Source organism: Vanellus vanellus, assembly GCF_965231255.1.
Source record: "Vanellus vanellus genome assembly, chromosome: 2".
NCBI lineage: Eukaryota > Metazoa > Chordata > Aves > Charadriiformes > Charadriidae > Vanellus > Vanellus vanellus.
The window spans coordinates 60,798,365-60,811,669 of record NC_138906.1 but is presented as its reverse complement, the minus strand read 5'-3'; the positions used below and the strand labels follow the sequence as shown (position 1 = coordinate 60,811,669).

General features: G+C 41.2%; 1 protein-coding gene across 1 annotated transcript in view; it reads left to right on the top strand.

Annotated features, from left to right (window-relative positions):
• The window catches only part of ELMO1 (engulfment and cell motility 1), a 310,350-nt gene that overhangs the window by 279,554 nt on the left and 17,491 nt on the right, over positions 1 to 13,305 (top strand). The window contains exons 17-18 of the mRNA XM_082479784.1: positions 2,675 to 2,838; positions 8,546 to 8,658. Of these exons, the coding sequence (XP_082335910.1) occupies positions 2,675 to 2,838; positions 8,546 to 8,658 (277 nt within the window). The remainder of the gene's footprint in view (positions 1 to 2,674; positions 2,839 to 8,545; positions 8,659 to 13,305) is intronic.

The window sequence follows — 13,305 nt, the reverse complement described above, 5'->3', positions numbered from 1 at the left end:
TCTCCATTCCTGGCCCTAGTATGGTAGTTAAAAATAATTAATCCTAATTAATAAAATATAAATATATAAAATATAAATATATAAAATATAAATTCAAATTAATTAGCAGCAATTAGTAGTCACTGTCAGGAAGACAGAAAGAGGAAGACAGAAGATATTTTTAAACATCCAACTTGTCGCTGGGATTATCTGCTTCATTTTTTCCCACTGTTCTTTGAGGATGTTTCCTTCATTATATTTCCTAAGCCCATTTAGGCATTAAACCGAGACCCAGTGAAATCAGTGGGAGTATGCCACTCACCTCAGGGGCCAGTGGAGTGAGCCATCAACGTTCTGGACTTACGGTTGTTTGGCCTTCAGGTTTGTTGTTTCCAATGTGTGACACACATTTCTTACATGAGCCGGTGTGGTCAGTCTGGTGAACGCACTCTGAATGCAGTCAAGGAGGCATTAATCCCTCTAAGCAGTGGGACGGCAGACAGGAGTTCATCTTTCAGCTGGGGAAGTAGCTGTTTCCCACTGGCAGACCAGCTCGGTAACTCTTCAGAGGGATTTGGCTGCATATGACTACCATCTGAGAACAAACACTTCTGTAAACGAAGCGAACAGTATGCAGGCGCAGAGTACAGAATTCAGCATCGCTTTTTACCATCAAACTAAGTTTTAGGAGACTTGCTCGAATACGCTGCACTGTGCCTATTAGATTTGTAGGAGTGGATGGAGCGGAGCTCAGCTTTGTCTGGGCCAGGTTTGCAAGATTTACCAAAAGTAGGGTGTTAATTGCAAGGATGTTTTCAAAGTAAGGCTGCAGTCTAGTGAGCGTGGGTAGGCTGCCTCATCCAGGCGGTGGAAAGGTGGCAAAGGCATTTGCTGTCCACCTGGGCCAACACCTTTGTGAGAAGCATCTTGCTTCTCTTGAAGTAAGTCTCTGGGATGGATGTAGTCCCTGTAATAAGGAAGGGGATTATCTTCGGTTCTTCAATTGCTTAGGTTCGCCTGCTGGACACAGCTGAAATGAGTTACGTCTCAGGAAGCAAAACTAGAAAACATAGTGCAGACAATGAGTTAGAAGACTGAGGCAACACATGTGAAGCGATGAACTATTGATGTGAAAAGAGAAAATTTCAGAATGATTAGGGAACCTCTGAGGGGCTCCGCTTCTGTTTTAAGATTCATAGTGAAAATGAAAGAATAAAGGAAAAATAGCAGTGCAGAAAAAGCTTTTGCCCTCTGTTTGTGTAGCTGTTAATTTCTGTCACACCCACTTTGATACCAGGGGGGTGTTAACCGTTTCCTACTGCTTTTTAGCTGTTGGATTTGGATGGGATGGGCCTTTCTAAGTCTGACAAATTGTTTTTCCAGCCAACTTAAGCACAGCATCAGAGAAATATTTCAAAGTGTGTGATTTGCGCCGGCACCAAGGAAATGAGTCTAGGATTGCGGAGAGACAGACAGTAGTCTGAGATATGTATTTATTTGAACTAGAGCCAAGCAATTCCCCTTAGTTAACTGTGCCTCAGCAGTTTTCTCCTGATAAAATAATTAATATGCAGATAGATGGCTGTTGCCCAGCCATCCTTCATTCTCATTTTTTGGTTTGCATTGTTTATGGCATTGCTTCAAAAGCAATCCTCTGTAATATCCTTGGCAAATTGATCTCTCTCTCTCCCCAGACTAATAGTCTTTTTTAGCAAGTTCTCTTTCCTTCACTGTGTATGGCCTGCAGCGTAAGTCTGTCACAGAATCACAGAGGGGTTGAGGTTGGAAGGGACCTCTGGAGGTCATCTGGTCCAACTCCCTGCTCAAGCAGGGTCACCTAGAGCCAGTTGGCCAGGATCATGTCCAGATGGCTTTTGAGTATCTCCAAGGATGGAGACTTCACAACCTCCCTGAGCAACCTGTACCAGTGCTTGGTCACTCTCACAGTGAAAAAGTGTTTCCCGATGTTCAGAGGGAACCTCCTGTGTTTCCCTGTGTGCCCATTGCCTCTGAGCGTAAGGAATAAGGGAGGCAATGGGCCACAGTTAGCAGCTTTATGCTACTGCCTTCTGGTCAGGAGAACAGTTCTAAGACCCAGCAGGAGAGCTGTAAGACCTGAAAAACTCTCTGCAGTCTCTCTTGTGGGCAGTTAGACTGACTCCTGCAGCTTGGGCACTTTACCCGGGTTGAGCTGGGAGAAGTCAGCATGTGCATCTGTGCTCTCAGTTGGCTCCTTAGGACTTCACAGCTTTTTTCTGCTGTTACAAGTCTGGTGGTGTATGTGTGCCTGTCCGCAACATGACGGGAGGATCATCTCAGCTCAGAATGCAGCAGAGCCAAGCTACTGCTGCGTTGGGGACACAGGCCATGGACAGAGCAGGACTTAAAATCCTGTAACCAGCAATTGTAATTTAGCTGTCTAGGTAGGCAGCCAAGCAATAAATGACACCCTCCCCACCACCCCCAAAAATAATAATTTTCTTGTTACAGCGCAGATGAACTTTTGCTATAAGCTGTGATGCCTTGTCAACAGTTGGCTTATTTTCTGGTTATGCGACTGAGAAATTGTCTTGAGACCACACAGTACTAATCATCTTCTATACCTACAAACCTTAGTGTGAACCAGAATAGATTTGAAACAAAAACGCAGAAAGCGTTAACATAGGTTTTCTTTTTCTTTCCTTGTCAACCACAGGTAATGCAGGTAGTGAAAGAACAGATAATGAGAGCGCTCACTACCAAGCCTAGCTCTCTGGATCAGTTCAAGAGCAAGCTTCAGAACCTCAGTTACACAGAAATACTGAAAATACGCCAGTCTGAAAGAATGAACCAGGAAGATTTCCAGTCTCGTCCGATTCTGTAAGTACCGTCTTCTCTCCCCGCTCATTTTTGCATGGAAGGATTAACAAATGTGAATGACACTTGTGAGCTTTTCTGGGGGAACCCGAGGAGGAAAGCTGTCCAGGGAGCTGTGCTTAAAAGCAGTAGTGCAGCATCTGCTTGAAGGGCATTATGTTTTCTTCTGCTGGGAATCATAACTATTTCTTTGAGTTCGGTTAAACCAGATTCAGCAAATCCCTCTACAGGGTCTCACATGGTTTATTTGTATGAAACAATGCTTTGACATTTCCTAGCTTTGCATGATAGAGAGCCCGTTTTTGCTGCTAGTAGTGACGTTTTTTTAAAAAGAAAAAAACCACACACACTTAACACCGCAACTTTGTCTTCTGTCCAATGGCCTTAAAAAATTCCAAGTGTCACTTCTCCGAGTGAGACAGGGAGAAGCCCAGAAGAAGAGGAGCCCAATGCACACTGACTCCACAAAAGAGTGCTGTTGTGTATGACTGTGTTTATGGCATTACACTCTGGCAACTAGCCAATGGGATTCTCATTGCCTTCTTGTTTACTGCAAAGTATCAAATGCTGATATTGCCACCGTAGCTCCTTCCCTTTTCTCAGAATACACTTCGTTCTGTTACATGAAAAATAGAGGCCGTACTTGGCTCTGGACCAGGTCTGGGCTTGTGGCTGAACTAATGGCACAGGACAGATGCGGACTCTGTGGTGCACAAATGATGGGCTGAGAATAGCGGGAACCTTTTGAGATCAGTAGAGAAATGGTGAGGACTCCAGAGGCATCAGCTGAAATGTCATGAGATCCTGACCATATTTAAAGTGGAACGGCTCCTGATTTTTCCAATCTCCTTTTCAAGGCAAAGGTATAGAGAAGGGTTTGTATCAGAGCATTTCAGGATTTAGAAGCAGGATTTTCATTTTGATTTGTCTCTAAAGGATACAGATATCTAAATAAAAGCTCTGGGGACACATTCCTCCAGGGGCAGAAGGGCAACAGCGGAAGCATAAGCTAAGTAGAATTACACACTTAAATTTTAATCATACCAATGTGGATCAAAGGGGGAATGCTGCTTTTATGTTTTCAGTGTATTAGAAGATAGGACCTAATGCCCAATTAGAACTGATGTCACTCATAGTAATGCATCAATTAAAAAGCTACAAATGGTTCCAGTCAGTTTTGCATCATTACACCGCTCAGAAATCCCCTGCCAATCCCCTGCAACATTCAGTTGTTCAAAGCCACTCAGTACTGCTAAGCTTGTCACCAAAGCTTCTCATTTTCCCTGCTTTCCCTATGAGTCAACTGTTTAAATATGAAACAGGTCAACTATTTATATTCTCTTGCACCATCGCCTAGCCTCGTGAAACTTGCCAGTGCCCTCTGCAAGTTCTTTATTTCCAGTTTAACTCTGACCAGCTGCTGGTACAGTGCGGAGAGTTTCCTTCCTCACCATGGAATGAGTGAAACAGCCAACAGAGGTAGTTAAAAGCAAGTGAAGTGTTACCAGACACTCATTTTGGATTCAGGACAAAGGCTAAGCCTAAAGGCTATGAAGGCTAAGTAAATCAATAAGGTGTTTAAGCAATCACAACTGCATTTGCAGAGATTTAACTCTATGCATTTGCATTTTGATTACATCCATGATCACTTATTCTTGCCTGTGAAAAGAAACGGCTCTTTCATTTTCCCCTTTGATTTTATTCCCTGTACTGAACTCTCTCAAATTGCATAGATGGCACAATTGATAGAAGTACAGAATCATGGCCTCATTGTAGGGAAAGAGACTGTGAGTGAAGAGAGCAATCGTGGCTGTGCTGTATATTTTAAAGCCTTGCGGATATGCTAAAAGAGATTGCACACAATGGTGAATGTAAATTCATCAGACCTTGTTTAATTCTGTGTGAGAGTATGGCAATCAGATGATGTTTTTTCCTGCCTTGAACGTGACAGAAGTCTTTCTTCTGCTGTTCATTGTACGAAGCGCTGAAGTTTTTAAGTTTTCAAGCTGCTGGACAAGAGAAGCTTCAGTTAAGTTGGTTTTGAATGTAAGCTGGAAAGTGTTGCCTTAGATCCCTGTAACGACAACCACCTTGTTTCGCAAGGGTTAGTTGTTTCTTTTAAAAGAGCATTGTTGTATCATGTGAGATGAAGTTTTTTCAATTTCAATTTTTGATTAGGGAAAATACAGCGTCTTTCAGAACAGAATCGATTCTGGGATCATTATTGATCATCCAAACTGCCATTCCACAATGAAATGATAAACTATCACTGGTTTGTTTTGAATGACTGTGGAAGAAGGTGTCTAGAAATCCTGTGGGCCTGTAGAGGACCAGACATCTCCTTGACAGATTAAATGGCAACAGAGATGGGTTAATACTGGATAAAGATCTGACGTTCCAGTGGAGGCTTGCTGGTTAAAGGAGAGTTAATGTCAGCCAAGGAGCCATTGCTAAGTAACATCTGTGTGAAAATCAGCAACATACAGGGAAATAGAGGGAGGGATGCAGATGCTTTTCAGCTTTTTATCTTACAGGTTTCTCTGCAATGTTAGAAGGAGTCACTAATGCCTGCTCTGAATGCATGAAGTGATTAGGAGAGGGCATAGCTACAAGCCAGAAAGATAAAAGGACAAAACACATTGAAAGCAGTTCTGGGATTACTCTTCTGTTGTGTTGTAATGATTTAAATGTCTGTAATATGCCCCATCCTGGAAAGAAAATAGCTAACAAGAAAGAGTCTTAGCTATAATCTGGAAAGGTAAAAGCTGGGGACAGATATAATCGGTGCTGAAGAAGAACTAATATCGTTTGAATAATTTTTAAATTATTTCTAATGATTTTCAGATTTGCCGAAAATTCAGGTCTGTTATGTTAAAAGCAAGTAACTGATGTCACCGTTGCCTATAGTGCCGAGACCAGTGAGATCAGAAAACTAGCGATCATATATGTTATTGTGTGGTTCCCTTAACCCTTCTGTCTTACCAGCCCACTAACTTTTGCAATTCTTATGTGACAGGAACGCAGCGGGAAACTAATGGCAATTTTTAAAGCCGCTGTCTCGTCAGACTTTCCGAGTTTGTTCTCTCTCTTTGCAAGGCACAAACTGCTAAGCCGATGTCATCTGAAGGACAATAAATAACATTTTCACGAAAAATATTTGCATTTATGATATTCCTTTAGCTCACTGTTTCCATTTGATTTTAAAATTAGACAGGAGGACCTATTTCTTGTACAGAGATATTTTTTTTCTAACCTTCCTGTCGTTAGACACTGACCTTGAGGACCTGAACTGCCTTAACCTTCAGATGGCTTTCTGAAGGAAATACGAAGATTCAAAGAAGCACATCTTTTTGTTTAACTGTATGTTGTGGTTTAATTGTTCTGCCCCATTTCTGTCACCTTGAAGTGGTGGAACAGAAGCCTTGACAGGAGCATTAAGTGGTAGGATCACCTTGCAGAAATGTATCTGGAGCCATGGTATCTGAAAAATAGCTGGAAACCGTACAAGTCAGAGTAACCATGTGTTGGCATGAGCTGCTGAGGACAGTAAGCGCAGGTGACCGTGGCAAGGGATCGATGGACTTAGGGGGTGTCACTAAAGTCCAGAGTCACTGAAGACTGTTTCTCTGTGGAGTAATGAGTTGTCTCCATAACCTCTGTGTGTTCAAGTATGGGGACTGTAAAACAGAAGAGTACTGCGTCTGAGCTTCATGGTTGTGAGAGCAAATATATGCACATGTGTAGAGAGACTCCATCACATCAGCAAAGAGGCGGAGGGTGTCCCTTCTTTCCTACCTCCCTTCCTCCTGTGGAAAGTCTGCCTTAGACAGTGAAGTGCTTCAGAGAGGAGGACAGGTTTGGTTTCAGATTGGTTTAAAATCCTTCTCTTCCTCTGGTTTGTAAAGGGCAGGTGGGGCTTTAGGGGACAGAAGAGGGAATATTATGAGCAAACAGTCAGGTGTTAATGTGCTGGGTGACCCATTCGGTTTTGGTTTTTCAGTAGTGTCTTACAACTATGACATTATGATATCTTTAACACCCATTTAATGATAATCATCCAATTTCTGAATTAAACTACCTAAATGTCAAACCGATGTCTATACCAGTCTTGAGTGTTTGAAACCAATCCAGCTGGAGATTTGGTCTGCAGCCTGGACTGCTGAGTAAATCCACACTGGGTTTTAAAGCTGTTCTCCTCAGCCCCTGCTCCCAGCTCTTACCTGAGGAATGGGGAAGCTCATCAGCTCAGTAAAGGCACAAAATTCTTTTAATCTCACAGTGTTTAACCATTCAGCATATTCATACATTAGTTCCCAATGAGAAAACAACAGTGCTTGAAAATTATCCTAAGGACTAATAATACAATCCCAAAAGGTGGACTGTTTCTATAGTTACAGTGCTTCCTTGAGTTTTGACCAGCTAGGTGTTCACAGCTTGTAAATATGCGGTGGGTTATGCATCAAGAACTCCAAACATTGTTTTTTTAATAGCTGGGGGAAAGATGGCGTTTTTGTTCAAAGGCCTGATCTTTCTAGCGGAGGACTTCAAGTGGTTTCAGTGGGGCTCTGTCGGATCAAAGGTATAGGATCCAAATAAATGTGGAAGTCAGCAGAGACTGGGCTCCCTAAGTTTTTCAGAAGAGAGGAATTTTTGTTGTCTCTATGGGATACCACAGCTTTGCTTCCTTTTGATGATGATTGCTGGAACATACTGCCAGACAGAATGATTTTTGGTATTACCTAATTTGCATAGCAATGCAAAATTATGGTTCTGACACACTTCATGTTTTATAAATCCTCTACACATTCGGTTATTTTTTTAATCTTACTAGGCTTGCTGTCGAGTTGATGTTTAAACCTGTCTTTTATGTATTCTTAATGAATCTAAGTGAGGATATAACCGATGAATTCAGACATCTGTGAATCCATGTAATGGCGTATGAAATCAAACTTTAAATATTATGTGCATACGTTTTCTGCCTAGTTCTTGACATGTTGAACTCTTATCAAAGTAGGACGTAGAAAATGGATTTTCTGAAGCATATATAATATTATTTCTAAATGCACTGTGGGTTTCTGCGCTCCTGGACAAAGGCAAAGTTTGATCCTTGAGCAATCTCTAGTCATGGGTTAGTCTTCCACAAAATTCTGATAATAATGAATTAATGGAATGGTGTGGAATTAAGAACAAGCATATAGCGCTGGTCATTATTTTAGCTCATTGGCAGTGCTCGCTGTTTTTTATCATCATTTCAAAATATGTTTTAGCCTTCTTGTATTGTTCTAAATAATAGTGCTAGTAAAGTATACCAGCAGAGGATCATGCAAGGAAAGGTGACAGTTCCTCAAATAAGCTTCACAGTGCTCCTACGATGAAAGAGCATTATTTGCCTCAGAAAAACCTTGTTGATGCATTATAACAAGCGTTATTTTTAGATGAGTAAAGTAAGAAACAAATAAGTGTCTTGCCTGAGTCATACACTGATGTCGTAGCAGGGAGATGTCTACAACAGAGGTATCCTGCGTCCCATTCTTTCTTATAAGAAAAAGGCGGGGTTTTTTTCTGGAGCAGACTTAGATTCTGACCTGGGCCTGCCTGTGACTGTTGTCCCCTTCGAACTCCTTGCAGAAATACCTTGTGAGACTCTCTCAGAGGAAGGAGAATGGTCTTTGATTGAATTTGACAAGTGCCTACTTTCTGTCTTCCCAAGGGAACTAAAAGAGAAGATTCAGCCTGAGATCTTAGAACTGATCAAGCAGCAACGTCTCAATCGACTTGTGGAAGGCACCTGCTTTAGGAAACTCAACAGTCGGCGTCGGCAAGGTACAGCTCAGACTGCCTAGTCTGGCTTTTTATTGTCGCTTTTCTCTAAAAGTTGAGATGAGGAATACTACTTTTGCTGGCAAGATCCTTGGTCGTAGTGCTGTCGTGACTGCTTTTACCAGGGGGCATCTGAAAGCATCTCCTAGTTACGGTTGTTGTAGGATTTCCTGTGTTTTCCTGGAACTGGTTTTGGCTTCATCACACAGATCATCAGGAACAAGTCCAGCATTTGACAAAAATCTCAAGCAGCGGTCTTGTTCTCTGAACTGAGTATTTTGATCTCTGCCTGGATGTCCAGGCTTCTTGTTCATCTCAAAACAAAACCTCTGCCTTTGCAGGAATAGCCCGTGAAACTTGGTGTAGCCAGGATTTGAATCTCTCAGACTTGGCCCACCTCTATATATGTGATGAGGTCATTCTGCACCCCTCCCTCTAGTAGCCCCTGTCCTTGGTTTTTGTCTTATATTACCACATATATTAAATACATTATGGTGTTTAAATATACTTTTTAAAAGCACTTAGATCAGTAATTTGTGTACCGTCAGATGAATACTTGATTGACATGAGAAGATTATTTTCCCAATCCTATGAGTCATTGCTCAGTGCCAGATTTACAGCTCATTTTACACCGTTAAACTCTCTATAGTTCTCTTCCCCTCAGAGGCGCACTTCTTTCTGCAGACAAAATAACAGGGACATAGTGCAAATTCAGTAGATTAATTAGAAGTTGTATCCAAAATTTTCTCTTTAAAACCCTCATTTTGTGAGGATTCAGATTGCCATTTGTTTTCCACTCTAAATACAGTACAAATTAGAAAGTTACAAAAGCTAAGAGTAAGTCAAAGATCGATATTTGATACTTTCAGATCAATTGGGGAAAACTGCTTTCTTCGCAGAGAGAAGTATCCCTGCAAAGCTTCCTTCCTGAGAAACAAGAAGGAAATTTTCCTTAATGCAGGGAGGTTATTTTGGAAAATTACAAAGCCTTATGAAACCCTTTATGAAAGGGTTGAGTAGAAGAAAAAATGGATGCAGCTTTATATCCTCTCTGTCAAGTCTACAAACACCTATGAAGCCCACTGCACAGAGATTAGGGAAAAAACGTTAATATTAGACTGTGACTTTCTATACAGATTTCATAGGGTGGCATGATACATGTTTTCCCTTCAGCAGCATATCCACAGAGTGAAAGTAGCTAAAGTAATACATAGTTCGGTTTGGCTATCAGCAGTGAGGGTTGTTTATTTTATTCCTCTCAGAGCCTTAATGCAAATGACTGAAATTCTGGGGAAGGAGCAGGGTTTGCGGCAAATGTTCTTCTTTTGGCAGATCTCCAAGAGGAAGACAGACTGTTTATTTTATCTTAAACTGGTTTTAGTTCACGATCTATAGGATCAAAAGCCTTAAGGGGTATAAATTGGTTCAATTTATATGAGTGGAGTTGAAGTTAAAAAAAATATTTTTAAAAAACAATCAACGTAATCTTCTGGTCCACAATTGAGAACTTTGCTATGTATTATGGCTTGGAATGAATTGTATAGGCCACCAGATTGATTGCTTTGATGTCATATTTATACAAGGCCAAAAAATTTCATGATTCTTTGTAAACAAATAAAACACATGACCGTGCCTCAAAGAACTTGATCTTCTCTGAAATATATTGGGTTTTGTCAGATACAAGCCCATTTAGAGGGGCATGTTTCCGCATGCCCTTCTAAGTTGTCTGTGCTTCATGTTAGACTCCCTGTATTCCCTGTAACAGAAGTGTGAATTATCCCCCTGGGAAAGAGGGAGAAGCCACAACCCTTACAGAGGATGATGATGCATGAGGCCACTGGGACTAAACTCGATAAGATTTAACACTGTGCAGTCTAATGAAGAAGCAAAGTATGGTTTGTAAACACAAGCACGTTTGACATATAAGCCATGCAATTGGGATCCTTTTTTGGGTATGTACAGTGCCTGGCACAGTCCAAATAGCAAATAGTGGCAGCTGGCACAAAGCAGAAGAAGATCTCTTGAAATCATCTTGAAATCAGTCTTTATTCTTCAGGGTCTCCTGTACCCCAAGCAGAGCAAGCTGTAAGACCAAGGCTCTCATGATGTCAAGAACTAGGAGATGAAGTAAAGTGAACGGAGGACCAGAGGTTTAGCTAAGTGACACTAAACATCGGAACAGTCAAGCTTTCAGACAATTCCTCTGAATGCCCTGATCAAAATAGTACAAGTCCCAAATTCCTGAGCGTGTCTTCTGTTAGCCTTACCCCACCTTCCCATCTCCTCTTCCCCAACCCACCTCCATGTACGTGTGCCCTGTGCTACCTGGGGGTTCTGGAGCCCTGTCGCCTGTCCACTGCTCCAACTGAATTAATTTGCGACAGAGCATTACCAAGGCCCTCAAAGGGCCGTGGTCCATCCAGGTTGATATGGAGCTGAAACAGAAATGGGGAGTGCTGTGAGGCATCACAATTTGCCTGTTATGTGGCAACCTACTTGTAAGAGCAGTAAGATCAGGTAGGTGTTTTACTTTAGCATGTATACGGCTTCTTTTAGCTTTCCTGTGATTCTTTTTTTCCCTCGAGACAATCCTGGAACAAATGTCACAAATCTACAGATTGTACAAAAAGAACCTGAACATGCCCTACACAGGAGGAGCTGAAAGCATTAAATTGCCCATTTAAAAAAATAATTAACAGGCATTATCCTATGATAAAGACTCCAGAACAAACTTCTGTTAAGACTGTTGTTTGAACATGTCTTAGGACACACACGGTTAGTCACAATAAGTTGGAAAAATTGACTTACAAAAAAATGAGCAGGGAGTTTACAGCCATTTTACAGCCTTTTGAGAAGAGGTGAAACACTTCATGTATGCTTGGCATTGGAAAGCCTGCAATCCAGCATTGGGGGGATGCTGAAGATCAAGTGAGGTATCTGTTGTCAGATCTCTGCCTTTTGTGTTTCAGCAGAGGATTATCATATCAGCAGGATCTCTCTGTAGCTGAAATTCAGAAATACCATTGTTGTCCCAGCAGGCTCCTTAGCACTTTCAAAGAACACATGGCCTTTCCCTTGCAAGGTTTCATAGGAGAACTGCCGCAGTAACTTCTGTTTTCATGAAGCATTCTCAATCAGTTGGAAACAAAACACCAAAATCTAGCCTGCCCTTCTGGTCATTGCTCAACAGCAGATCATGAAGCTCTGCAAATCCCCACTTTATTCCTTGACCGTGGACATCAGCTGACAGATAGACCTTTTCAGCCTTCTCCTTCCTTAGTTAATTCCTAAAAGAAAGGGGAGAAGACTAAAGCGAAAGCCTGCAAAGCACTTTACAGCCCCAAAAGTTATTATTTCCAGTAGAGTTAAGTAGCAGATAAAGGCATTTTATTGAGGATAATAGATACTTCTGATGCTGTCATCTAGTACATTTGTAGTTTATGCTGCTGGGTGCACTCTTGGAAATAAATTCCCCTTTTAGCTTTATAAAGATTATAGAGAAATTGCATGTTATTGAAGTGGTTTTGCAGCCAAAGATGAGGTTTCTTGAAGAGTAGTTTTTGGAAGAGAAGGAAAGCCTGGTGATATACACCATTAAATTAAAAACAGAAGGCACCATGGAAGTAACCTGGAAACAGAAAGCTTAAATTAAAAACAAAAAAATCAAGTGAAGACAGGTTTTCCTTCTCTTGCTAGGATAAGTAACACACATCTGAACAAGAACACACCCTTTGTCTTTTTTCTGCCCAGCCCCTTTGCCACTTTCCCACCCTCCATAGTCCCGTAAAAAATTAAATCCTGTGAATGCGTGACTTGCTGAGAGGAACCTGTTAACCAAATATGCCTCCAGCATTGCCACAGGTCAATTATTCGACAGTCATTTGCAGGGCTTGCTGGCTTTCATCTAAGCAGTTAAGACCAGTTAGAGTGAAAATGTGTCACTATGGTTGTATTAGAGAAAGACAACATGATGAAAGAAAAAGTGTGAGTCCATGTACATATATCTAAAAATCTACACAAATACGTATGTTTTCACTAATATATTTAGAAGTGTGTTCCTGTTGCTAAATCTGCGAGGCAGATTTTCTTTGAACAAAAAACTTCTTTAGTAATCTGGATCATATCTTGGGATAAAATATATACGCCTAGACTTTTGTTCGTGCATATCTGAGCTATTTTCTCCCCAGATTCTAACTATAGAGCACTTCTGTACTAACCACAGCACTTCTTTACCTGGGATAGCATTGTTAAGGGCATCTGAGTCATTGGCCATTAAGGCACTTGAAAACACACTATGTGAATGGCCAAGCACTCTGTAGCCCGTCAGCAAAATGTTCTATGCCCTACTATTTGGGCACAGTTTTGAATATTACTCTTCTAGCCAAATTGTAGCTGATTTTGTTATTCGGGATTTTTTTTTTTAACCTCATCTATAATCTTTAACAATGCGCTGCAATACCCACTGGCTGCTCTAGCAATTATCTGAAAATCAGAACAATTTGTATGAAACCTTTTCAGGTTAAAAACTGGGATGATTAATTTGGTTTCCCAAAGAAGAGTCTCTAGAACCTTAACTTGATTGCATCAGTGGTCAGTGAGCTAAAAGACATAAGGACTCACCGGAAAGTTTAAATGATGCAGTGTCTGAAA